Below are 26,527 nucleotides of genomic sequence, written 5' to 3' on the forward strand. Positions count from 1 at the left end.
TTAGAAAATACAAATTTATTTTTCCATTTAACATAATAAAATTCATCCAAAAGTTAAGTTTCAGTAATTAAATTTTTCTTCCTTTAAAATTAGAATTTGACCAAAAATAGAAATATGCTTATGTTTTTTCTAAGAGAGAGAGAGAGAGAAAGAGAGAGTAAATTTATTCCTCAAGGTTTGTAATTTTAAACACCCATGCCCAGTCACATGGTAAGCTCGATATAGGGATGTTGGGTAGGTCAATTTGAAACCCAGTCGTAGCATAGTAACTGTATCCAATTGGCTTTGGATAACCAAGCATGTGGACAACTGTTCTTGACGTTGGTTTTACAGCTCCAAGGATGACAATATTAGTATTTGGCCAAAACAACATCGCAGCATACACGACTTTTGTGTTGTTCTCCATTTTACTGGTGTACCTGGAGGGGAGAGAAATGGTAAAACAAGAAAACCAGATAATGGCATGGAGCAATGATCTATTCATACATATATGCATATGTATATAGTTTACAGAGAAGAAAGTAAATTTTGAATGCAGTAAAGCTGTAAGAACAGCAGAGGAAGATTGAGTATTTACCCCTTATAAAAAAGAGAAAAAAAGTTGCTAGCAGGCAGTTATGGGAGTCGAACCTGTATCCCTCAGATACTAGCTGAGAGCTTCTACCATTAAGCCAAATGACCCTTGACAAGAATTACCACCAATTTTTAATGCTAAATTACAGTTTTTTTTAAATGTGACAACATTTTATAACAAACTTTGCAAGCGTCGAATGTGGGTGGTGATGTAGACAGACAGATAGACACACCCTGTATACATGCATACACACACATGCAGAGATATGCAGATACCTATATGCACACTCATACACATATACATACATAGACGCCAAGTAAACTATTTGTGAAGTGATCCAAACAAGGGAGTCACTACATTGGTGATTGATGTTCTAGAAATAGTAGCCAAATGTATCTACTTTCTTATAAAAAATGAAGGGCACATTGGTAAATGTTTTTCAAGGTACACGATGTCAGCAACAACATCTGAAATATTTCAGACAAACGAAGATAATGGAAGCAAATATTCTTACCAAACTTTCTTTGTATATGTGTCGTTCTGGTAGGTCCAAGGTCTGCTGGCATAGATGGCCTCTCCATTGACTTTGAGCCACTGACCAACTTGGAGCAATCTCTCTTCAAACAGCGGATCAATCCGTCCATCATGGGTGGGTCCAACGTTCATTAGAAGGTTTCCTCCGCAACTAAGAATCAATTAATTGATACAATCAATCAGCAATAACAGCATTAGTAAGTAAAGTACCAGTAATAATAATAATAATAATAATAAGGGGTTGATCGCTACCTAACTCAGATACCAGGAAACCCCAAAATGGCAGAAATTCAAAAGATAGTGCTCATGGGAACTGCTCATATCCTACGCAAAATACTTTCTATGTAATCTCAAGGTTTAAAACAAACATAATTTTCGTTTTTTTTTTTTTAGACATTCACTAGTACAACACTAAATACAAAACCAAATATATGGCACCCTAGGCATAACAACATCACAAACTTCCAACCTGTTGTCTCTTGAGGTCTCTAGGTGAGACTTGGAGCCAACTTGTACAAATATAAAGCAAAAGTCAAACATAGAATAATAATAATATGTAGGATTAAAAACAAAACCTGGCAAAGCGCAGAGGAACTTAAAAGAGTCAATGGCCATTCCGAAAACAGGTAGACAGAACTTGTGAGCCTTGGTTGGCAGTCTGTCAAGGAGAAGGAATACTCTGATTTAAAAATTAGGGTAGATAGGACTCCTTAGTCACAGTGGCGACAACCTGTCTCCTGACAGTCAAGCCTGGCTCCTTCACGAAATGAACAAAAGTGTGAGAAAAGACGAGTATCTGGCACTTCCAAATAACCAGTGCTCTGGGTAGGCTGCACTCATTAGCCTAGGAGAAGGAATACTCCAAGCCCCAAACCAGGGGAGCAAGGACCCTGCCGCTTTGGCAGACTACCTTATTGGTCTATACAGGTGGGTGGGTTAGGGGTAACATTGCTTACAGCAATGATTTAAACCACCTTGAACTAACCTTACAGCCAGATGAACTAGGTCAAGGCAGGTCATGTACGGAAGTGTGCACTGTTGCAGCTTGTTACTGCATCCACCAATCCTTGATCGCTTCAAGCAAGAACGTAGAACAACAAACTAAAATCTTGTTTTTTTAAGTGGCCGTTGCCAGCCTCGCCTGGCCCCCGTGCCGGTGGCACGTAAAAAGCACCGTCCGATCATGGCCGTTTGCCAGCCTCATCTGGCACCTGTGCCAGTGGCACGTAAAAAGCACCCACTACACTCACAGAGTGGTTGGCGTTGGGAAGGGCATCCAGCCATAGAAACATTGCCAGATCAGACTGGAGCCTGGTGCAGCCTTCTGGCTTCCCAGACCCCAGTTGAACCGTCCAACCCATGCTAGCATGGAAAGCGGACGCTAAACGATGATGATGATGATGATGATGAAACACAAGGCTTTTAATAACGGTGGTGGGAATAGCTGATTAAATCAACCCCAGTGCTTAACTGGTACTTTAATTCCTTTCACCCTTGAAACTGATGTAAAATAAACTGTATTTGAATTCAAAAGAAACAGGGTATATAACAGACTAGTGTTAGGCATTCTGAGTGATCCCCCCACAAATCTTTCAATCCACAAAAATACAATAAAAGATACCAAACAAAGTTAGTACTAACCTGACAGTCTCAACCAGTAGAGATATCAGCCCTTCAATGGAATAATAGTCAGAGTAGCGAGCACGGCGCCGGTAGCCCCAGGAATGCTTATCAATAGTCATGGCATTCTCCCATTTGTGATTTACCAATTTACCTGGATGAACAACATTTGGAAGAAGAAAAAGGTTTACTGATAATTATCTCCAGATCAATGTAAATTAATGTATCTTCTCTTTTTTGTGATGATACATTGGGGTTTAAAGCAGACTTGTTCAAGGAACTGGGCTGAGGCATCTTCCATTGGCTCACCACTGGTAGGGTAGTTTTAGTAGGGTATATGTGGGTGTGGTATTGTTGTGGTGGTGTCAGCATTTATATATGGCATGAAATAATAAATGGAGGATAATGAAATTATTTAAACCTTTTTTTAACTCTGAAATCTTGTTTTAAGCTTTAAGTAGAAAACATGAGGTTAACAATCAGAATAATGTATTTTCTTTTTCATCAGTTTTCTCTCTTCAATTTTGGAGAAGATTAAGTTAAGCCAAGCTCATGTCACAGCTTACCTCTTCAACACTGAAGATCAAATTTTGTCAGCTTATTATCGTCAACAATAAAGATTGACTCAATTAGAGTTCATGTCAGTTTATTTCTTCGATTTTGGGGGGTGAAAGCAAGTTCATGTCAAACAGATCGATTCAAACTGAATGCATGTCACAGTTTATTTCGTCAGCTTTGAACCGATAACTGATGTGCAGTGATCCTGTTATACACGGCCTCAAATCTACACAGGATCCCACACACATCAGTTGTAGTTAATAACATCTGATGCTGGGTCACAATTACTACAGTTGTAGTAATTTCCAACAGGCTGGTATCATATACAGAAAAAGATTGGTCTCTCACCTGCTTAAATGTCTCACAAAATGCTGTTATATACCTGCCCTGGAAACCATGTTGCTTAAAGAATTAACCTTAACCCTTTAGTGTTCGCATTATTCTGCCAAAATTAATACTTTTTCATCTACATTGTTTTGAGTAAATCTGCTTTATCTTGTAGCTTTGAGATTTTGATGAGGTAGCTGTTAATTTTTAAAATGATATTGTAGGGTTGGTGTGAGAGACCAGATATGGCCAGTTTGAACATAAAACAGGCAGAATATTTTTGGCTGGATATGGCCAGTTTAAATGCTAAAGGGTTAAAAACTTTTTCAAGCACCATCTCACCATTTTAACAGACAAAAACATGTTCCAAGTAGCATATAACTATCTTTCTATATATCTATCATTTGGTATTTTGTACTCACCAGGATTATATCTATCATGGCATGTGTAAAAGTCTCCATGGTGACAAGAAATTCCAGCTCCCCATCGGTCATTTACCACAACAGTGTCTTTCACTGGACTGGAAGAGAAAGACAGAGAAATGGAAGAAAATTTAAGATCGTTAAAGGTATTTTAGATATCAAAGAATCACGTAAAAGAAGATGCACTTGAGAGGTAGGGAATGGTTCAATTAAGGTGGAAGCAGGGATGGTGGTGGAATAGAGCAAGAGAGAAAGATGAGGGTGAATTAGAGGCAGGGTGGATAGAAACGGGGGTGGGGTTTAGCTAGAGAGTGAAAGAAGATTAAAGAAAGAGGAGAGAATTAAAAAGGAATTTCAGAATCAATGAGTGAGGTAAGAATTCGGTTAAAAATATTTAATTCGAAATACATACAGAAATTATTTTCACTTTCAGGACAAAAATATTATGCCAATGTTGTCATGGAAATAAGAAAAAAATTTCCTGAAATTTCTATAAAACCTAGAATTTCCCACTGCATATTGTTTATCCCATCACACCAAAAACAGGTTACATTCCTCGCAATTCCAAACAATTCTAAGCACTCAATAATCCTTGAATGTGGAATCAAATCATAAGCTTTCCGATAATCAATCCATCATTTTCCGATATGGATGTTTATGTTTAAATTTACAGATAACAACACTCTATTCACAACAAACAAACCTTAACAACTACAATTCAACAATTTCAAATAATTAATCCCCAGGTTGGCCCATACAACTATGCATACATTTTTTTAATAATACCTTTACCCATACCCTTACATATATTTTTTAATAATAATAATAATAATAATAATATTAAAATTGTCTTGGTACAAAAGATGGGCTACAGCAAATATTCTGCTCAATACCACAGATTTGCTTGTCAGTTGTTTGACCTTAACCAGTTGAGCATGTCCCTTAGTGGCTGGCGATATGTGCATCTCTGATCGTGAGCAGAAGTAGTGAGGGAGCGTCATAACCATGTGTTGAGAGAGATTCTTTGGGGTTTGAATAATTCACCTCAGGAAATTTGGGTGTTTCGTTCAACGTCCTTAAACAACCCTTATTCAAGGACCTTTTGAGTGGGATGGGTTACTCGACCAGAAGATAATTCTAACTGGGCCCCACCTGCAAGGTCATATGCTGTTTATCTTGATATGAGATCACCATGTCATGCACATATGGTTGTGATGCATGTGCCTAGTTTGCCCTTATCAGATGGGTAGTCATGATGGGTATACTGGGCTTCGTATATTTTACCCCAGTGTCACTTTGATGGCATGCGCTGCTCTCTCACTCAATAATAATAATAATGATAATAATAATAATAATAATAATAATAATAATAATAATAATAATGGTTTCAGATTTAGCCACAAGGGCAGCAATTTTTGGTGGGAGGGGATGGGTCGATTACATCAACCTCAGTGTTTTACTGGTATTTATTTTATTGACCCTGAAAGGATGAAAGGCAAAGTCAACCTTGCAGGAATAATAATGATGATGATGATGATAATGGTGGTGGTGGTGGATTGATCATCGCAAAGCTTATGATATGATTCCACATTCAAGGATCCAAGATTCTTGGATGATTCCACATTCAAGGATTCAAGAATATGATTCCACATTCAAATGCTTAGATTTGCTTGGAATTGCAAGGAATGTAACCTGATTTTCTGAAGAGAAGTATGGTGGGGTGGAAAACTGAGCTGACAGCCTATGGACATAGTTTGGGCACCCTGGGTATCAGGAGAGGGATTTTCCAAGGCAATGGCTTATCTCCGTTGCTTTTTGTTCTCTGCATGATCCTGCTGAGCTTGGTACTTAGGAAAATGAACCTGAGATATAAGCTAAAGGGAAAACCTCAATCAACCAACCACATCCTCTTCATGGATGATTTGAAGCTGTATGGCAAAATGAGTTCTTTGGTGAACACAGTTCACAGTTTTAGTACTGATATTAGAACAGATAACCAGTGCTCTGGGTAGGCTGTACTAATTAGCCTAGGAGAAGGAATACTCCAAGCCCCAAACCAGGGGAGCAAGGACCCTGCCGCCCTAGCAGACTACCCTATTGGTCTATATAGGTGGGTGGGTTAGGGGTAACATTGCTTACAGCAAGGATTTAAACCACCTTGAACTAACCTTACAGCCAGATGAACTAGGTCAAGGCAGGTCATGTACGGAAGTGTAGTGGAATGAAGTGTAGTGGAATGTACCTGAAAAGAGGCAAGGTACAGTCCCTAGCAGGGACAGAATTAGAGAACTGATTAAGCAAATTGAAGTGGAAGGCTACAAATGTCTTGGCATTCAAGAATTCAATGAGATAATGGGAAAGGAAATGAAAGAACAACTTTGAATGGAATATTTCTGGTACAGTCCCTGGCAGGGATAGAATTACCTAATAGAGAACTGATTAAACAAATTGAAATGGAAGGCTGCAGATCTCTTGGTATACTGCAGTTCAATGAAATCATGGAGAAGGAAATGAAAGAAAAATTGTGGACGGAATATTTCTGAAGACTAAGATTAGTTTTTGCACTCCAAACTGACCAGATGGAATAAAATCCAGACAGTGAATACATGGGTGATAGCATCACTTTGGAATGAAAATGGAATTGTCAACTAGCAAAAAAAACAAAAAAACTGATGAACATGGATATGAAGATGAGAAAAATATTGACAATGCACAGAGCCTTCCACCCTGTGAGTGACACCAATGGGCTGTACTTGTCCAGAAGAAAGGGTGAGAGAGGTTAGATCAGTTGTCAGGACTGTATCGAAGCAGAGGAAAACAGCTTAGAGTGGTATGTAAAAAATACTGTGGAACCATTGCTGAAATATGTGAAGAAGTCCAGTATCATCAAAATTGATAATTGTGTAAAGAAAGAAAAATTTAAAGAGGAAAAAGACACAAAAATGAAACATGGAAGGAGAAAAAAAACACGTGGTCAGTTTGCAAAAGATATGAAGACAGATACAGAAGATCAGTGGCTGTGGAAGAGGAGGAGTGACCTGAATATAGAGACAGAAGTACTTATATGTGCAGCTCAAGAACAAGCGTTAAGGACTAACTATGTGAAGTGCAGAATCAACAACACTACTGACAGCAACAAATACAGAATGTGTGGTGAGAGGGGTGAAATGGTATGGCACATCGTTAGCAAATGCCTGAAATTGGCACAATGCGATTACAAAAGACGATATGACAATGTAGCAAGGATGACCCATTGGGGAAATCACAGCCAACAAAGAGTAAAGATATGGTATGAGAAAACCCCAGAAGGAGTTGCCAAGAATGTAGATTGCAAAGTGAGACATGGTTATGGTTGCAGAAAGGAATGCTGAAAAGGGAGACAGAAACTTTGTTAGTAGCAGCACAAGATCAAGCATTAAGAACTAATTGGATAAAAGTTAAGATAGACAAAAACCATGTAGATTCCCAATATAGAATGAAGATCCTGTGGGATGCAATGATTCAGAGTGATCACCTGACCAGACATCAGAAACTGGATATTGTGGTGAATGAAAAAGAAAGAACATGCATGATAATCGACATAGCATGTCTTGGTGACACAGGATCAAAGAGAAAGAAGAAGAAAAACTAAACAAATGTGATGATTTGAAGTGGGGAAATATGAAGGTTGTGTTCAATGAGGAAAGTAGACGTGATGTCTGTAGTAATTAGCATGTTTGGAAGTATCGGCATTCAACTACCAGCATGGCTCAAAAAGACTGGAACTCCTAGAAAAATCAGCATTGCTTGGAATTGCAAGAATTCTTCACATAGGTGCAGGAGTGGCAGTGTGGTAAGTAGCTTGCTTACCAACCACATGGTTCTGGGTTCAGTCCCACTGCGTGGCACCTTGGGCAAGTGTCTTCTACTATAGCTTCGGCCCGACCAAAGCCTTGTGAGTAGATTTGGTAGATGGAAATTGAAAGAAGCCCGTCGCATATACGTATATATGTATGTGTGTATGTTTGTGTGTCTGTGTTTGTCCCCCCAACATCGCTTGACAACTGATGCTGGTGTGTTTACATCCCCGTAACTTAACAGTTTGGCAAAAGAGATCGATAGAATAAGTACTAGGCTTACGAAGAATAAGTCCTAGGGTCGATTTGCTTGACTAAAGGCGGTACTCCAGCATGGCCACAGTCAAATGACTGAAACAAGTAAAAGAGTAAAGAGCAAGTTTCTTGAAGCATGACCAGTATACAAGTGTCACCTTAGTCTGCTTGTTGGGAACAGCTGACACTTTCAATCGTACCCTGCAAAATAAGCTGTGAGTTTTCATCAAACAGTAGCAGCAGCAGTGCCAACAGCAACAACAACAACAACAATTAGCTAAATGGTCCGAAGCTAGTGAAGGTTGTAAATACTTGGGCAGTATCATTACTTAGATACTCAGCAGCTTTTGTAGATTGGACAAAAACTGAATTAGCAAAGCTAGACAGAAGAACTAGGAAGGAATTCGATATAAAATGAGGACTCCACCTAAGAGCAGGAGTATCAAGATTATACTTACCTAGAAAGGAAGGCAGAAGAGGGTTAATATCAGTAGAAGACTGCGTGGAGTTATCTAGAGTAGATATAGACTCCTGTGTAGGAAATATTGAAGAAAGTTTATTAAAAGCTGCTAGAATCACAGCAAGACTTAGAGAAACCAAAAACCCAAACAAAGTTAAAAACCAGAAGAAAGAACAGAAATTATCTGATGGCAGGAGAAGGCATTGTATGGTAGATTCCCAAATACAGTTGCAGCAAATAGTAGTTAGTGAGACATGGTTATGGTTGCAGAAATGAATGCTGAAAAGGGAGACAGAAAGTTTGTTAGTAGCAGCACAAGATCAAGCATTAAGAACTAATTGGATAAAAGTTAAGATAGACAAAAACCATGTAGATTCCCAATGTAGAATGAAGATCCTGTGGGATGCAATGATTCAGAGTGATCACCTGACCAGACATCAGAAACTGGATATTGTGGTGAATGAAAAAGAAAGAACATGCATGATAATCGACATAGCATGTCTTGGTGACACAGGATCAAAGAGAAAGAAGAAGAAAAACTAAACAAATGTGATGATTTGAAGTGAGAAATACGAAGGTTGTGTTCAATGAGGAGAGTAGATGTGATGTCAGAAGTAATTAGCATGTTTGGAAGTATCAGCATTCAACTACCAACATGGCTCAAAAAGACAGGAACAAATGTAAAGATAGAACTCCTAGAAAAATCAGCATTGCTTGGAATTGCAAGAATTCTTCACATAGGTGCAGGAGTGGCAGTGTGGTAAGTAGCTTGCTTACCAACCACATGGTTCTGGGTTCAGTCCCACTGCGTGGCACCTTGGGCAAGTGTCTTCTACTATAGCTTCGGCCCGACCAAAGCCTTGTGAGTAGATTTGGTAGATGGAAATTGAAAGAAGCCCGTCGCATATACGTATATATGTATGTGTGTATGTTTGTGTGTCTGTGTTTGTCCCCCCAACATCGCTTGACAACTGATGCTGGTGTGTTTACATCCCCGTAACTTAACAGTTTGGCAAAAGAGATCGATAGAATAAGTACTAGGCTTACGAAGAATAAGTCCTAGGGTCGATTTGCTTGACTAAAGGCGGTACTCCAGCATGGCCACAGTCAAATGACTGAAACAAGTAAAAGAGTAAAGAGCAAGTTTCTTGAAGCATGACCAGTATACAAGTGTCACCTTAGTCTGCTTGTTGGGAACAGCTGACACTTTCAATCGTACCCTGCAAAATAAGCTGTGAGTTTTCATCAAACAGGAGCAGCAGCAGTGCCAACAGCAACAACAACAACAACAATTAGCTAAATGGTCCGAAGCTAGTGAAGGTTGTAAATACTTGGGCAGTATCATTACTTAGATACTCAGCAGCTTTTGTAGATTGGACAAAAACTGAATTAGCAAAGCTAGACAGAAGAACTAGGAAGGAATTCGATATAAAATGAGGACTCCACCTAAGAGCAGGAGTATCAAGATTATACTTACCTAGAAAGGAAGGCAGAAGAGGGTTAATATCAGTAGAAGACTGCATGGAGTTAGCTAGAGTAGATATAGACTCCTGTGTAGGAAATATTGAAGAAAGTTTATTAAAAGCTGCTAGAATTACAGCAAGACTTAGGGAAACCAAAAACCCAAAGTTAAAAACCAGAAGAAAGAACAGAAATTATCTGATGGCAGGAGAAGGCATTGTATGGTAGATTCCCAAATACAGTTGCAGCAAATAGTAGTTAGTGAGACATGGTTATGGTTGAAGAAATGAATGCTGAAAAGGGAGACAGAAACTTTGTTAGTAGCAGCACAAGATCAAGCATTAAGAACTAATTGGATATAAGTTAAGATAGACAAAAACCATGTAGATTCCCAATGTGGGTTATGCAAATCAAAAGAGGAAAGTGTTACTCATATAGTAAGTGAATGTAGCATGCTGGCACAGAAAGAATGCTAGAAAATAGATGACAATCTAGGGAGAGTAATCCACTGGGAGTTATGTAGAAAGCTAGGATTTGAACATACTGATAAATGGTATGAACATGAACCTAGCAAAGTACTAGAAAGTAAGAAATACAAGAAATTGTGGGGCTTTAACATTCAGATTGATAGAGTGATAGAGTAATAGAAGCTAGAAGGCCTGATTTAGTAGTAGTAGATAAAGAGAATAGAAAGTGTCAGATAATTAACTTTACAGTCTCAAATGATGAAAAAATAGCAAAGTCCCTGGACCTAGCCACTGAATTACAGAGATTATGAAAAGTGCAGGCAAAATGTATCCCAGTAGTTATAGGTACATTGGGAAGTATCCTTAAAGATTTGAGCAGATGGACAGAGGAAATAGGCATAAAAGCCAGTTTAGTACAGCTCCAAAAAACAGTGTCATTTGGGACAGTTAGGATACTAAGGAGGGTTCTTGGTGTCTAAGGTTACTTGTTGTAGCCTGATGTTAGGAATTCTTCTTTTCCAACAGTTTAATCTGTAGTGTGTATAATAACAACAACAACAATAATAATAATAATAAATAATAAAAACCTGTCATTATAGAGCCATGCAATAAACTCTGTTGAATTCCAGTATTTATCTGATGCGTGCCCTTCACCATCTGACCAAATTACATCAGGTTTGTAATTCATAACCAGTTCATACAACTCAGGCATAGTTTTCTCCTAAGGACATATTGAAATACATAGTTATTTAGGACAGAAACACTGAGGACAAAGACACACAGACAGACACACACACACAAAGATAAAGAATCAAATGGAAAAGTTATTTTATTGATGCTATTCAGATTGTCTCCTAAGAGAGTGATGCACAATATTTTCCAGATGTTCCACAAAGTTATTGAAGAGAACTTCAAAGAATACCAAATATAAATTAACTTTTAACTGCATTAAGCTACAACATGGTAGGATATTAGACTGGCTGTGAACCACCATAACTTTGTCGTGGATCACTGGTGGCCTAGGGGTACAAATATCCTGGAATAAATTTCTGAAAACTTTATCCCAAAAACCTGAAAGCGTAGTCTGTGCTGTATCTTTATAGAAAGGTAGTCACACATCTGCTACTCATTGAAAAGTGAAAGAAATTGGAATACGATGATTACTTAATGCACTTTATATATACACTTTATATACTTTATATACAATTTTATATACTTAATACACAGCACTCATCAAAAAAATTTTCACTTTTATTTTTCCATTTTTTCCATAAAAAAAAATATTCTGTACATATGATACAACCTTTAGTCAAACTGCATAAATTCTGCCACATAAATATTTCACAGAATTGCATTTATGCACATATGTTAAGTGATAGGTGAATAAAAAAACTTAGTTCAATTACAAAAAAAAATATACTTTCACAGTCCACTCACCACCACCAACACCACCATATCTCTCTCTCCTCCTCTCTCTGCTTTTCTTTAACCTCACCATCAGAACATCACCCCTCTGCTAATATTATATTTCTAACTCTCTTTCTCTATATCACAACCTTCAACTAACTTCTGTAACCATGTAATAAATATTATGTTCCTCCTACCACACATTATGGACACTCTTTTCCTCTCTCTGTCTTTCCTATCTCTCGCTCTTTCTGTCTCACTCTTCGCCTTGTCCTCTTTTTCTCTCTCCATTGTTTTTTCTTCCTCTTTTTCTCTAATCACATGAAAGTGTTACTAATGGGCTAAGTATATGTATATATATATATATATATATATATATAAACATATACACATACATATATATATATAGTGTCAATGTATCATATGTATGTATATATATATATATCATCATCATCTTTTAGCGTCCGCTTTCCATGCTGGCATGGGTTGGACGGTTCAACTGGGTCTGGGAAGCCAGAAGGCTGCACCAGGCCCAGTCTGATCTGGCAATGTTTCTATGGCTGGATGCCCTTCCTAACGCCAACCACTCCATGAGTATAGTGGGTGCTTTTTACATGCCACCGGCACGGAGGTCAGGCGAGGCTGGGAAACGGCCACGATCGGATGGTGCTTTTTACGTGCCATCGGCACAGAGGCAACACACACACACACACACATATATATATATATGCCCTGCAAAGTGTGGCATATAACCAGAGTTCAAGCTCAGTAATTAGATCCCACATGCCAATCATATATCCAGTGCATTACAGCATAGAGGTTCAAACCACAGCATAGGATTTGTGCAGAAAATGATCCACGTAAATGTATTAGTAAAACACAGAAAATACATATGCTAATTTGTGCTTTCTAAAATATAAACGTTGCCAGTACAGCCTGACTGGCCCCCGTGCCGGTGGCGCGTAAAAAGCACCCACTACACTCTCGTCGTGGTTGGTGTTAGGAAGGGCATCTAGCTGTAAAAACCCCGCCAAATCAAGATTGGAGCCTGGTGCAGCCATCTGGTTCGCCAGCCCTCAGTCAAAATCGCCCAACCCATGCTAACATGGAAAGCGGACGTTAAACGACGACGACGACGGCGGCGGCGGCGGCTGCGACGACGGCGACGGCGGCGACGGCGACGGCGGCGACGGCGACGGCGACGACGACGACGTTTCACTAGTTTACTGCCAGGACTATATAATTGTATACTGAAAAACTATATAATCTCCTTAAAACACCTCTTTTGTGTTTATAGAAAAATTACTGAAGAGGTGTTTTAACAAGACTGTATAATACTTCAAAAAGCAATTATGTATTCCTGACAGTAATTTGTCAAAACACATAACATTTTGGCAAATTATAAAGCATTAATTTCTCAACTGGCATGAAGCCATTCCCTTCAATAAAAACCCCTCCCTACCGGTTTTTAGTCATTTTTGCCATGCAAGGTACTTGGTGACCCTGTTGGGGCTGGTGTCACATTAGAAGCACTGGTGCTGGTGTCACATTAGAAGCACTGGTGCTGGTGTCACATTAGAAGCACTGGTGCTAGTGTCACATTAGAGGCACTGGTGCTAGTGTCACATTAGAAGCACTGGTGCTAGTGTCACATTAGAGGCACTGGTGCTAGTGTCACATTAGAAGCACTGGTGCTGGTGTCACATTAGAAGCACTGGTGCTGGTGTCACATTAGAAGCACTGGTGCTGGTGTCACATTAGAAGCACTGGTGCTGGTGTCACATTAGAAGCACTGGTGCTAGTGTCACATTAGAGGCACTGGTGCTAGTGTCACATTAGAAGCACTGGTGCTGGTGTCACATTAGAAGCACTGGTGCTAGTGTCACATTAGAAGCACTGGTGCTGGTGTCACATTAGAAGCACTGGTGCTAGTGTCACATTAGAAGCACTGGTGCTGGTGTCACATTAGAAGCACTGGTGCTAGTGTCACATTAGAGGCACTGGTGCTAGTGTCACATTAGAGGCACTGGTGCTAGTGTCACATTAGAGGCACTGGTGCTGGTGTCACATTAGAGGCACTGGTGCTAGTGTCACATTAGAGGCACTGGTGCTAGTGTCACATTAGAAGCACTGGTGCTAGTGTCACATTAGAAGCACTGGTGCTAGTGTCACATTAGAAGCACTGGTGCTAGTGTCACATTAGAAGCACTGGTGCTAGTGTCACATTAGAAGCACTGGTGCTAGTGTCACATTAGAAGCACTGGTGCTAGTGTCACATTAGAAGCACTGGTGCTGGTGTCACATTAGAAGCACTGGTGCTAGTGTCACATTAGAGGCACTGGTGCTAGTGTCACATTAGAAGCACTGGTGCTGGTGTCACATTAGAAGCACTGGTGCTGGTGTCACATTAGAAGCACTGGTGCTAGTGTCACATTAGAGGCACTGGTGCTAGTGTCACATTAGAGGCACTGGTGCTAGTGTCACATTAGAAGCACTGGTGCTAGTGTCACATTAGAAGCACTGGTGCTGGTGTCACATTAGAAGCACTGGTGCTAGTGTCACATTAGAGGCACTGGTGCTAGTGTCACATTAGAGGCACTGGTGCTAGTGTCACATTAGAGGCACTGGTGCTGGTGTCACATTAGAGGCACTGGTGCTAGTGTCACATTAGAGGCACTGGTGCTAGTGTCACATTAGAAGCACTGGTGCTAGTGTCACATTAGAAGCACTGGTGCTAGTGTCACATTAGAAGCACTGGTGCTAGTGTCACATTAGAAGCACTGGTGCTAGTGTCACATTAGAAGCACTGGTGCTAGTGTCACATTAGAAGCACTGGTGCTGGTGTCACATTAGAAGCACTGGTGCTAGTGTCACATTAGAGGCACTGGTGCTAGTGTCACATTAGAAGCACTGGTGCTAGTGTCACATTAGAAGCACTGGTGCTGGTGTCACATTAGAAGCACTGGTGCTAGTGTCACATTAGAGGCACTGGTGCTAGTGTCACATTAGAAGCACTGGTGCTAGTGTCACATTAGAAGCACTGGTGCTAGTGTCACATTAGAAGCACTGGTGCTGGTGTCACATTAGAAGCACTGGTGCTGGTGTCACATTAGAAGCACTGGTGCTAGTGTCACATTAGAGGCACTGGTGCTAGTGTCACATTAGAGGCACTGGTGCTAGTGTCACATTAGAAGCACTGGTGCTAGTGTCACATTAGAAGCACTGGTGCTGGTGTCACATTAGAAGCACTGGTGCTAGTGTCACATTAGAGGCACTGGTGCTAGTGTCACATTAGAGGCACTGGTGCTAGTGTCACATTAGAGGCACTGGTGCTGGTGTCACATTAGAGGCACTGGTGCTAGTGTCATTAGAAGCACTGGTGCTAGTGTCACATTAGAAGCACTGGTGCTAGTGTCACATTAGAAGCACTGGTGCTGGTGTCACATTAGAAGCACTGGTGCTAGTGTCACATTAGAGGCACTGGTGCTAGTGTCACATTAGAAGCACTGGTGCTAGTGTCACATTAGAAGCACTGGTGCTGGTGTCACATTAGAAGCACTGGTGCTAGTGTCACATTAGAGGCACTGGTGCTAGTGTCACATTAGAGGCACTGGTGCTAGTGTCACATTAGAAGCACTGGTGCTAGTGTCACATTAGAAGCACTGGTGCTAGTGTCACATTAGAAGCACTGGTGCTGGTGTCACATTAGAAGCACTGGTGCTAGTGTCACATTAGAGGCACTGGTGCTAGTGTCACATTAGAGGCACTGGTGCTAGTGTCACATTAGAGGCACTGGTGCTGGTGTCACATTAGAGGCACTGGTGCTAGTGTCACATTAGAGGCACTGGTGCTAGTGTCACATTAGAAGCACTGGTGCTAGTGTCACATTAGAAGCACTGGTGCTGGTGTCACATTAGAGCACTGGTGCTAGTGTCACATTAGAGGCACTGGTGCTAGTGTCACATTAGAAGCACTGGTGCTAGTGTCACATTAGAAGCACTGGTGCTGGTGTCACATTAGAAGCACTGGTGCTAGTGTCACATTAGAGGCACTGGTGCTAGTGTCACATTAGAAGCACTGGTGCTAGTGTCACATTAGAAGCACTGGTGCTAGTGTCACATTAGAAGCACTGGTGCTAGTGTCACATTAGAAGCACTGGTGCTAGTGTCACATTAGAAGCACTGGTGCTAGTGTCACATTAGAAGCACTGGTGCTAGTGTCACATTAGAAGCACTGGTGCTAGTGTCACATTAGAGGCACTGGTGCTAGTGTCACATTAGAAGCACTGGTGCTAGTGTCACATTAGAAGCACTGGTGCTAGTGTCACATTAGAAGCACTGGTGCTGGTGTCACATTAGAAGCACTGGTGCTAGTGTCACATTAGAGGCACTGGTGCTAGTATCACATTAGAGGCACTGGTGCTAGTGTCACATTAGAAGCACTGGTGCTGGTGTCACATTAGAAGCACTGGTGCTAGTGTCACATTAGAGGCACTGGTGCTAGTGTCACATTAGAAGCACTGGTGCTGGTGTCACATTAGAAGCACTGGTGCTAGTGTCACATTAGAGGCACTGGTGCTAGTGTCACATTAGAAGCACTGGTGCTAGTGTCACATTAGAAGCACTGGTGCTAGTGTCACATTAGAAGCACTGGTGCTGGTGTCACATTAGAGGCACTGGTGCTAGTGTCACATTAGAGGCACTGGTGCTAGTGTCACATTAGAGGCACTGGTGCTGGTGTCACATTAGAGGCACTGGTGCTAGTGTCACATTAGAGGCACTGGTGCTGGTGTCACATTAGAGGCACTGGTGCTGGTGTCACATTAGAGGCACTGGTGCTAGTGTCACATTAGAGGCACTGGTGCTAGTGTCACATTAGAAGCACTGGTGGTAGTGTCACATTAGAAGCACTGGTGCTGGTGTCACATTAGAGGCACTGGTGCTGGTGTCACATTAGAGGCACTGGTGCTAGTGTCACATTAGAGGAACTGGTGCTAGTGTCACATTAGAGGCACTGGTGCTAGTGTCACATTAGAAGCACTGGTGCTAGTGTCACATTAGAAGCACTGGTGCTGGTGTCACATTAGAAGCACTGGTGCTAGTGTCACATTAGAAGCACTGGTGCTGGTGTCACATTAGAGGCACTGGTGCTAGTGTCACATTAGAGGCACTGGTGCTAGTGTCACATTAGAGGCACTGGTGCTAGTGTCACATTAGAGGCACTGGTGCTAGTGTCACATTAGAGGCACTGGTGCTAGTGTCACATTAGAAGCACTGGTGGTAGTGTCACATTAGAAGCACTGGTGCTGGTGTCACATTAGAGGCACTGGTGCTGGTGTCACATTAGAGGCACTGGTGCTAGTGTCACATTAGAGGCACTGGTGCTGGTGTCACATTAGAGGCACTGGTGCTAGTGTCACATTAGAAGCACTGGTGCTAGTGTCACATTAGAGGCACTGGTGCTAGTGTCACATTAGAAGCACTGGTGCTGGTGTCACATTAGAAGCACTGGTGCTAGTGTCACATTAGAGGCACTGGTGCTAGTGTCACATTAGAGGCACTGGTGCTGGTATCACATTAGAAGCACTGGTGCTAGTGTCACATTAGAAGCACTGGTGCTGGTGTCACATTAGAAGCACTGGTGCTAGTGTCACATTAGAGGCACTGGTGCTAGTGTCACATTAGAGGCACTGGTGCTAGTGTCACATTAGAGGCACTGGTGCTAGTGTCACATTAGAAGCACTGGTGGTGGTGTCACATTAGAGGCACTGGTGCTGGTGTCACATTAGAGGCACTGGTGCTAGTGTCACATTAGAGGCACTGGTGCTAGTGTCACATTAGAAGCACTGGTGCTGGTGTCACATTAGAGGCACTGGTGCTAGTGTCACATTAGAAGCACTGGTGCTGGTGTCACATTAGAAGCACTGGTGCTGGTGTCACATTAGAGGCACTGGTGCTGGTGTCACATTAGAAGCACTGGTGCTAGTGTCACATTAGAAGCACTGGTGCTAGTGTCACATTAGAAGCACTGGTGCTAGTGTCACATTAGAGGCACTGGTGGTGGTGTCACATTAGAAGCACTGGTGCTGGTGTCACATTAGAAGCACTGGTGCTAGTGTCACATTAGAGGCACTGGTGCTGGTGTCACATTAGAGGCACTGGTGCTAGTGTCACATTAGAGGCACTGGTGCTAGTGTCACATTAGAAGCACTGGTGCTAGTGTCACATTAGAAGCACTGGTGCTAGTGTCACATTAGAAGCACTGGTGCTAGTGTCACATTAGAGGCACTGGTGCTAGTGTCACATTAGAGGCACTGGTGCTGGTGTCACATTAGAAGCACTGGTGGTGGTGTCATGTAAAATGCACCCAGAACACTTTGTAAAATGGTTAGCATTAGGAAGGACATCAAGCAGTAGAAACAATACCAAAACAATGGAGCCCTGTATGGCTCTTGGCCTTGCCAGCTCTTGTCAAAGTGACCAACCCATGTCAGCATGGACAACAAATGTTAAATGATGATGATGTGTGTGTGGAGTATTCTCGGATTATCAAGCTCAAAGAATTCCATGATAAATATTTGAGTTTTAATAAGTTTAATCCATAGCCATAGTTCCAACAAAATATATTTTGGTTCCACCAAAGCCTTATCATGTGTGTGTGTGTGTGCATGCATACCGATTTCTTTACTACTCACAAGGGGTAAACACAGAGAGGACAAATGGATTAAGTCGATTATATCGACCCCAGTGCGTAACTGGTACTTATTTAATCGACCCCGTAAGGATGAAAGGCAAAGTCGACCTCGGCGGAATTTGAGCTCAGAACGTAACGGCAGACGAAATACGGCTACGCATTTCGCCCGGCGTGCTAACGATTCTGCCAGCTTGCTGCCTGGGTGTGCATGCATACCTATCTGTATTATTTAACACACACACACGTGCATACACATATGTTTTCAACATGTATATATAATGAAAGACATGCATTAAGAGAGAGGCAGACTAACAAACAGACAGATGGACAGAGAAAGATAAGCAAGAATGGGTCTGAACTTACCCTAACAAACTTTTGGGTTGTAAAATTGTTGGCTTTGTCTTGTAGAAAGAGAGGATTGAACCATTCAAAGAGAGAATGGTACAAACCAAAATGGATTGGAGTCTTCTTGATGGCAGCTGCAAGTTCACCTGAAGGATGAGGGACAGAAAAAGAAGTCACCTTTAATTGTTTTGTTAGGTAGTGGTGGTGGTTGTGGGGTGTAAGGAGTGATAGGAATAAAAAAGGCAGCAAGCTGGCAGAAGCGTTAGCATGCTGGGAGAAATGCTTATCGGTATTTTGTCTGCCGTTATGTTCTGAGTTCAAATTCCGCCGAGGTCAACTTTGCCTTTCATCCTTTTGGGGTCAATTAAATAAGTACCAGTTACACACTGGGGTCGATATAATCGACTTAATCCTTTTGTCTGTCCTTGTTTGTCCCCTCTCTGTTTAGTCCCTTGCGGGTAGTAAAGAAATAGGTATTTCGTCTGTCGTTACGTTCTGAGTTCAAATTCCGCCGAGGTCAACTTTGCCTTTCATCCTTTTGGGATCGATTAGATAAGTACCAGTTATGCACTGGGGTCGATATAATCGACTTAATCCGTTTGTCTGTCCTTGTTTGTCCTCTCTGTGTTTAGCCCCTTGTGGGTAGTAAAGAAATAGGTATTTTGTCTGCCATTATGTTCTGAGTTCAAATTCCACCAAGGTCGACTTTGCCTTTCATCCTTTCAGGGTCGATAAATTAAAGTACCAGTTACGCACTGGGGTTGATGTAATCGACTTAATCCCTTTTGTCTGTCCTTGTTTGTCCCCTCTCTGTTTAGCCCCTTGTGGGCAATAAAGAAATAAGAAATAAATATGCCAGTGTGAGCATGAAGAATATACCAATGGGAGTGAGGAATGGGGAGAGTGAAGGGGAATGATGATGATGATGATGATCATCATCATCATCATCATCACGACGATGAGGCGGAGGCGGAAGGTAGAATTGAAGATTTTCAGGAAAATATAAACTAACCAACAAGGTCTCGTTTTGGGCCCACAGCTTTTGAGTTCCAATTCCAGGAGTATTTAGATGGCCAGTTGGTGAATCCTTCATGGTGTTTGCTTGTTAGAACAACATACCTAACGAAAGAATTTAGAAAAAGAATAATTAATTAACCCTTAAACAGCAGGAAGGAGTTGCATGAAGGTGTGTGCCAAACAAGCAAAAAACAAACAAAAAAATCTCTTTTTCAAAAATTACATAGAAATTATCCAATTACTTCACAAAATCAATCATTTCATCTTACCATTATTCCTGAATGTGACTATTGTCTTTTAATTATTACTATTAATTGCCATATTTAAATAGACCTTAACATTATAACTAATAGGTGTAATTTTTTAAAAATAAGCATTTGGCAACATTTAGCCTGCTTCTGCTACGCAGAGAGAGTGCTTGCTTCACTGTAGCTTTGGTCAGCTGCAAGCAGTGAAGAGAGAAAGATACACTTTACAAGGTTTCTCAGGTTAAAATGCATCCGTTTTATATCTAAGTTATTTCTTCATGCCTTTTTTAGTGAGTATATATACTACATACATTGTTTTATTGTATCATATGCTACATTTCAATGCATTTTTAATGATATTATAATAATGAAATTATTGTCTACAGTGCTCAGGTGCACCACAACTTGTCGAAAGTGCGTATAAAGCATATGCAGTAATGTACAAATGTCTGGGAAGTGAACAGTGCATGAGTCAGATACATGCTTGCATGTGTATGGAGGGGAGAAAATCAGGTGTAGTGTTGGCGAATCTCAGAAAGCATGGAAGTTTTGAAGGATGCAGTGCTCTGACAACTAACAACTGATGCCAGCAGTTTGTTCCCTACTTCAGGAACTCTTAGTGTGAAAAAATGTTTCCGAAAGTCATGGGAGCTGTGCTTTGTAAACATGTCCATGGGTGTCAGACAGATGGAGTTTGAAAAGGTGCTCAGAGTTATTGTTTGTAAGATGGTTAATAATTTTATGGGTGTCTGCCAAGTCAGCTGCCAGACGTCATAGTTTCAATGTATCCATGCCCAGGGAAGTAAGGCATTCAGAGTATGGCAAATGCCTGATGGAGGGTATTCTCTTGGTTGCACATCGCTGAACGGTTTCCAGACAATATCCTGATGCAAATTCCAGGTGAGGCTGCACCATAGCTATATAAAGCCTCAGATAGATAGCCAGAGAGCGGTTCACAAAGGACTTGGAAGTGATACCAAGACACCCTCAGATTTCTTGGCAATTTTAGTAATGTGTTTTGTCCACTGCAAATTGCTGTCAACAATAATGCCCAGGTCATGTTCACAAAAAGACTTTTTGAGATTAGTGTTGTAGAGGAAGTAAGTAGACGCTGGATTTTTCTTCCCGAAATGCATGGTGGTACATTTGTCCACAGCTAGCTTGAGTTGCCAGTCCATAATCCATTGCTGAATTGTGTCCAGGTCTGATTGCAATAAAGATATATAGTGTACAGGATCTGTCCTCTTTATTTCAAGGTACAGCTTGATGTGATCTGCATATGTCAGCACTGTGGCATTCTTTAAGTTGGCAGCTATGTCATTAATATATGCAACAAATAAAAGGGGGCCAAGAACAGATCCCTGTGGTACACCAGATGTCATCTCATAGGCTGAGGAGTGCTGTCCTAGAACTATGCAGTTAAAAATGTGCCTTACCCCTTTCCTTACAGACCTCCACATCATTTAAATCAGGGCAGCAAGCCCAGATAGCTTTTGTTGCATTTGTGGTGAATTTATGACTAAGAAATGTCAGAGAAACCTTACCAAATTTGTCAAAATATCTTACTCTGCCTATTTTGATATGTAAGATAAGAAGTGAGTGCCTCAATAAGTCCTTCTCAGTTTGTGTTCAAGAACTGCGACAATGGACAAAATATACAAAGAAGTCTTTTTGTTTTGAGGTTTCAGGGATGACTGCTACTTTTGGTTATGTAAGGTACAGGAACACAGTTTTGAAGAGTGTAAAAAACAGTGTTTGTCCAAATCTCCCATGTGAGAAGACCTTAGGTCATGGGAAAGGGCTTTTCCATATTTCAAATGAGCACCACAAAAATTTATAAAGTAACATACAATTATGAAAACAATTTTCAGAAAGTTCCATTTTGCCAAACCTGTGTTAAATTTACAATTTCAAGACCTGTTGTACTTGTGAAGACCTGTTGAGGCAAGTGAAAATCAAAATCAAAATCAAAATCGATTAACATCAATGGAAATTGTAGCTGTGATACCAGTGCCAATGGCACGTAAGAGAACCATCCGAACACAGCCATTGCCAGCGCCACCCCGACTGGCCTCCGTGCCGGTGGCACGTAAAACGCACCATCCGATTGTGGCTGTTGCCAGCCTTGTCTGGCCCAGTGCCAGTGGCACATAAAAAGCACCATCCGATCGTGGGCGTTTGCCAGCCTCATCTGGCACCTGTGCAGGTGGCACGTAAAAAGCACCCACTACATTCACGGAGTGGTTGGCGTTAGGAAGGGCATCCAGCTGTAGAAACACTGCCAGATCAGACTGGGCCTGGTGCAGCCTTCTGGCTTCCCAGACCCCAGTTGCACCGTCCAACCCATGCTAGCATGGAAAATGGATGTTAAACGATGATGATGATGATGATGATTATTGAAAAGTGCCATAAAATATTGACTTTCTTTTGATGATTGCTGAAACCATGCAAAATTTTTGAAAAATCAATTGATGTCTGTTATTTAAGAGTTAATCAATAAATTAATTAATTATCTTCTTTTCATTGTTTCAGCCACTCACTGAACTACGACCATGCTGGAACACTGCCTTGAAGTGTTTAATCAACTCCAGTAATTATTTTTCTTTTTAAATCAGGTACTTATTCTTTCAGTCTCTTTTGCCAAACTGCTAAGTTATGGGGATGCAAATAAACCAACACCAGTTGTCAAGTGGTGATGGGGGCAAACATGTTCGTTTCTCTTTTTGCCATCTGTGATTTTATCTTTGATCTTCTATATACATGAAGATAGAACACTGATTTTTTTCACCACCCCTTCCTTTGTTATTCATCCATCACCCCTTCCTTTCTCTCACTCCTTCTCAGTCAGGGCTATTACTCTCACTACTTCTCCTTCACTGAATTGCTTTTCTCTCTACAAAACTGAAAGTTACATTGCAGAACAGTCATTTTAACAAGTTATATTCATTTATCACATCTGCACCACACCGGATGCTCCTGAACCAGTTGTTGAATGTCCCACCCAAGACAAATTGATGCTAGATGTGTCGAAACAATTGTCATGATTAACAATAAATTCTCATATATTCCATCTTCTGCCTTTCATTTGCTATATATATATATATACTCTTTTACTCTTTTACTTGTTTCAGTCATTTGACTGCGGCCATGCTGGAGCACCGCCTTTAGTCAAGCAAATCGACCCCAGGACTTATTCTTTGTAAGCCTAGTACTTATTCTATTGGTCTCTTTTGCCGAACCGCTAAGTTACGGGGACGTAAACACACCAGCATCGGTTGTCAAGCAATGTTGGGGGGACAAACATAGACACACATATACACGACGGGCTTCTTTTAGTTTCTGTCTACCAAATCCACTCACAAGGCTTTGGTCAGTCCGAGGCTATAGTAGAAGACGCTTGCCCAAGGTATCACGCAGTGGGACTGAATCCGGAACCATGTGGTTGGTAAGCAAGCTACTTACCACACAGTCACTCCTGTGCCATATATATATATTTGCTATGTATATATATATAACTCCAAGAAAGTTAGGAGTTGTGAATCCAACCCACTAAGGGATAATATCTATCCAATATACTGTTGGTATAATACCCAATTATTAATACACAAGTGCTTTTTTTTATTGCATTGCAATTACATTACCAAGTGTATTAAATGGGTGAAGGTAAAGAGATATTTTACCATTAATTTATATTGCAAATAAGAAAATGGAGGAGAACAATAGTTGGGTCATCAACTTTAGGACATTAAAAATGTTAACCTATTTATGTATTAAACTGATACTTATATTAAACTAACATGCATATAGGCGCAGGAGTGGCTGTGTGGTAAGTAGCTTGTTTACCAACCACATGGTTCTGGGTTCAATCCCACTGTGAGGCACCTTGGGCAAGTGTCTTCTACTATAGCCTTGGGCCAACCAAAGCCTTGTGAGTGGATTTGGTAGACGGAAACTGAAAGAAGCCTGTCGTATATATGTATATACATATATGTGTGTATATATATATATATATATATGAGCCTGGTGCAGCCCCTGGCTTCCCAGACCCTGATGATGATGATGATATATATGTGTGCGTGTTTGTGTGTCTGTGTTTGTCCTCCCAACATCGCTTGACAACCGATGCCGGTGTGTTCATGTTCCCGTAACTTAGCAGTTCGGCAAAAGTGACCGATAGAATAAGTACTAGGCTTACAAAGAATAAGTCCTGGGGTCGATTTGCTCGACTAAAGGCGGTGCTCCAGCATGACCGCAGTCAAATGACTGAAACAAGTAAAAGAGTAAAGAGTAAAGAGTATATAAGATAAAGATACCAGTAATTATTAAAAAAACATGAATATAAATTGGTAAAATAACTTACAACTGTTTATTCTTTTATAATATGTGGGGTGAGACAGGGGAAAGGCTATCTTTCAAAGTCGGCGTAAAAGTGAGACAGAGACAGCGATTGGATCGGGGAACTTCTTTTAAAGTTGGCATTCCGTCTGTGTGTCTACAATTTCGTTCCTGCTGCTAATTTTTTCTTTCTCTCGTTTTATCTGTTTTATGTTTGTTGGCGATTTCATGATCAGATTCATAGATACGTTTTTATTCATTTATTTTTCGTTTATATTGTTTGTTTTGAAATGTATTATATAAATAAATACAGGTCCCTAATCCAATTCTTGTTTGCGTGAATCAGGAAGCCCTTGGACGCAGAGGCGTTCGGAACTTGGAATCTTTCATTTTATTTTCGTTTTGCACACACAGGCCTGTACACACAAACACAGACTCACAAGCACACACACACACACACAATAATTCTTCCCATTCACGCCAAGTTCAACTTCCCTCATACAGTCGCGCTCTCTCTGTCTCTTTCGCTTTCACGCCGATTTCCAAAGACCCCCAGGTACTACTTAAGAAGAAGTGGTCCCGGTGCGCGCACTCGCGCATCCGCGCTAGCTAGTCGTGACTAGTCGATCCTACAACGACTACCTAGCAAAGTAAATAAAACACAAAATATATAATTTTTTGGATCTTTTCCTTTTGAACGGCAGACAATTTCTAGTTAACTAAACACTTTAAAACTTCGTATACTGGTAGAATGTGTCAAAATAAAACATTTTTTTCTCTTGGCTTTATTGATAAAATTGTAATTCATTTGTTTAACGTAGTTTAATTTTTCGAATTTTAACCAATCCTATGCTCTACTGCCGTTCAAAAGGAAAAGATCCAATTTTTTTAAACAAAGTAAATAAAACACAAAACACAAAGGATCGACTAGTCACGACTAGCTAGCACAGATGCGCGAGTACGCGAGTGTGCGCACCGGGACCACTCTTCTTAAGTAGTACCAAGATCCCATTTCCTCCCAACCCTTTACGAAACAACGATAAGAATTTTCTACGAAAATCCACGATCACCTTCACAAATGTAAATAAACACACGTGGTTTGGAACTAGCAGTCGTGTGTTCTTGTAACGAAAGCTCGCCAGAGGGCTGGGGGTTCATTTTGCGAATAACTGGGGCAAATATCATACTTGTGTTAGATCAGGAGAATAAACAAGAACAGCAGCAACAACAACAACAACAACATTCAACAAGTGAAACAAAAAATAAAACAAAAATAAACAACAACCTGGCACCGGATTTGGTAAATATTTCTGCCCACTGGTTTGGGTTGAAGAACTCTGTGGTGAACATCGGAGCAAAATCCTGGTAGGTGAAGTCTGGCCTATAATTGTCCTTCATAAATTTCACAAATCTTGGGGACCGAACCCCATCAAGATACCACCAGAACCACTCAGAGCCAAAACTGGGCACAGAAAACACACCCCAATGTAGGAAGATGCCGATTTTGGCCTCGTCGTACCATTTTGGTATGGGACGTGTGTCAAGAGATTTCCAATCGGGTTTGTACGGACCGCTAGAGATGCCTGTCCGAAATGCTGTAACGTCCCAGGATAAACTTGTTGAAGACAGTAAAAGAACCAGGAATAGTGTCGACGAAGGCCACCAAACAGACACATTTAACTTCGAAACCATCTTTGTTGTAATGGCTTGCATTCAATATCAATGTTTTTTTAGTCCAAGCGTATCTGACCTTAATTTGCTCACTCGCTCGCTGAACCACTGCACTTACCACCACTCCCGTGAGAAATACTGTTACCATCACTACTACTACTTTGTATTTATATACTATGTATTTCTATCATTGCTACTACTGCTGGTACAATCTTTACAATTATTCTGTTGTGTCTGGGGAGTGTCATTTTGTTTTTGTGCTTTATAATGTAACACACTCACCGGTAAAATTTCCAC

The 26,527-nt window shown here is 40.9% G+C and overlaps 1 protein-coding gene across 1 annotated transcript; it reads right to left on the reverse strand.

Annotated features, from left to right (window-relative positions):
* LOC115223279 (alpha-L-fucosidase) lies at positions 1-26,492 on the reverse strand. The gene is made up of 8 exons (XM_029793785.2): positions 25,845-26,492; positions 19,972-20,078; positions 18,978-19,105; positions 11,102-11,235; positions 4,036-4,133; positions 2,750-2,882; positions 1,089-1,259; positions 1-419 (listed from the first exon to the last, which is right to left on the reverse strand). Exons 1-8 carry the CDS (start codon positions 26,270-26,272, stop codon positions 164-166), a joined length of 1,455 nt encoding a protein of 484 aa, XP_029649645.1. The 5' UTR covers positions 26,273-26,492; the 3' UTR covers positions 1-163.
* Positions 26,493-26,527: the final 35 nt, after the last annotated feature.

This window comes from Octopus sinensis, linkage group LG22, assembly GCF_006345805.1.
Source record: "Octopus sinensis linkage group LG22, ASM634580v1, whole genome shotgun sequence".
NCBI classification, from domain to species: domain Eukaryota; kingdom Metazoa; phylum Mollusca; class Cephalopoda; order Octopoda; family Octopodidae; genus Octopus; species Octopus sinensis.

Excerpts from the sequence above, each read along its gene's own strand:
- LOC115223279 (XM_029793785.2), bottom strand. The coding sequence starts at position 26,272 with ATGCAAGCCATTACAACAAAGATGGTTTCGAAGTTAAATGTGTCTGTT. Across the intron at positions 11,236-18,977 it reads CAACCCAAAAGTTTGTTAGG|GAGAAAACTATGCCTGAGTT; the intron begins GTAAGTTCAGAC and ends ATATGTCCTTAG. Across the intron at positions 2,883-4,035 it reads CCATGATAGATATAATCCTG|GTAAATTGGTAAATCACAAA; the intron begins GTGAGTACAAAA and ends TTGTTCATCCAG.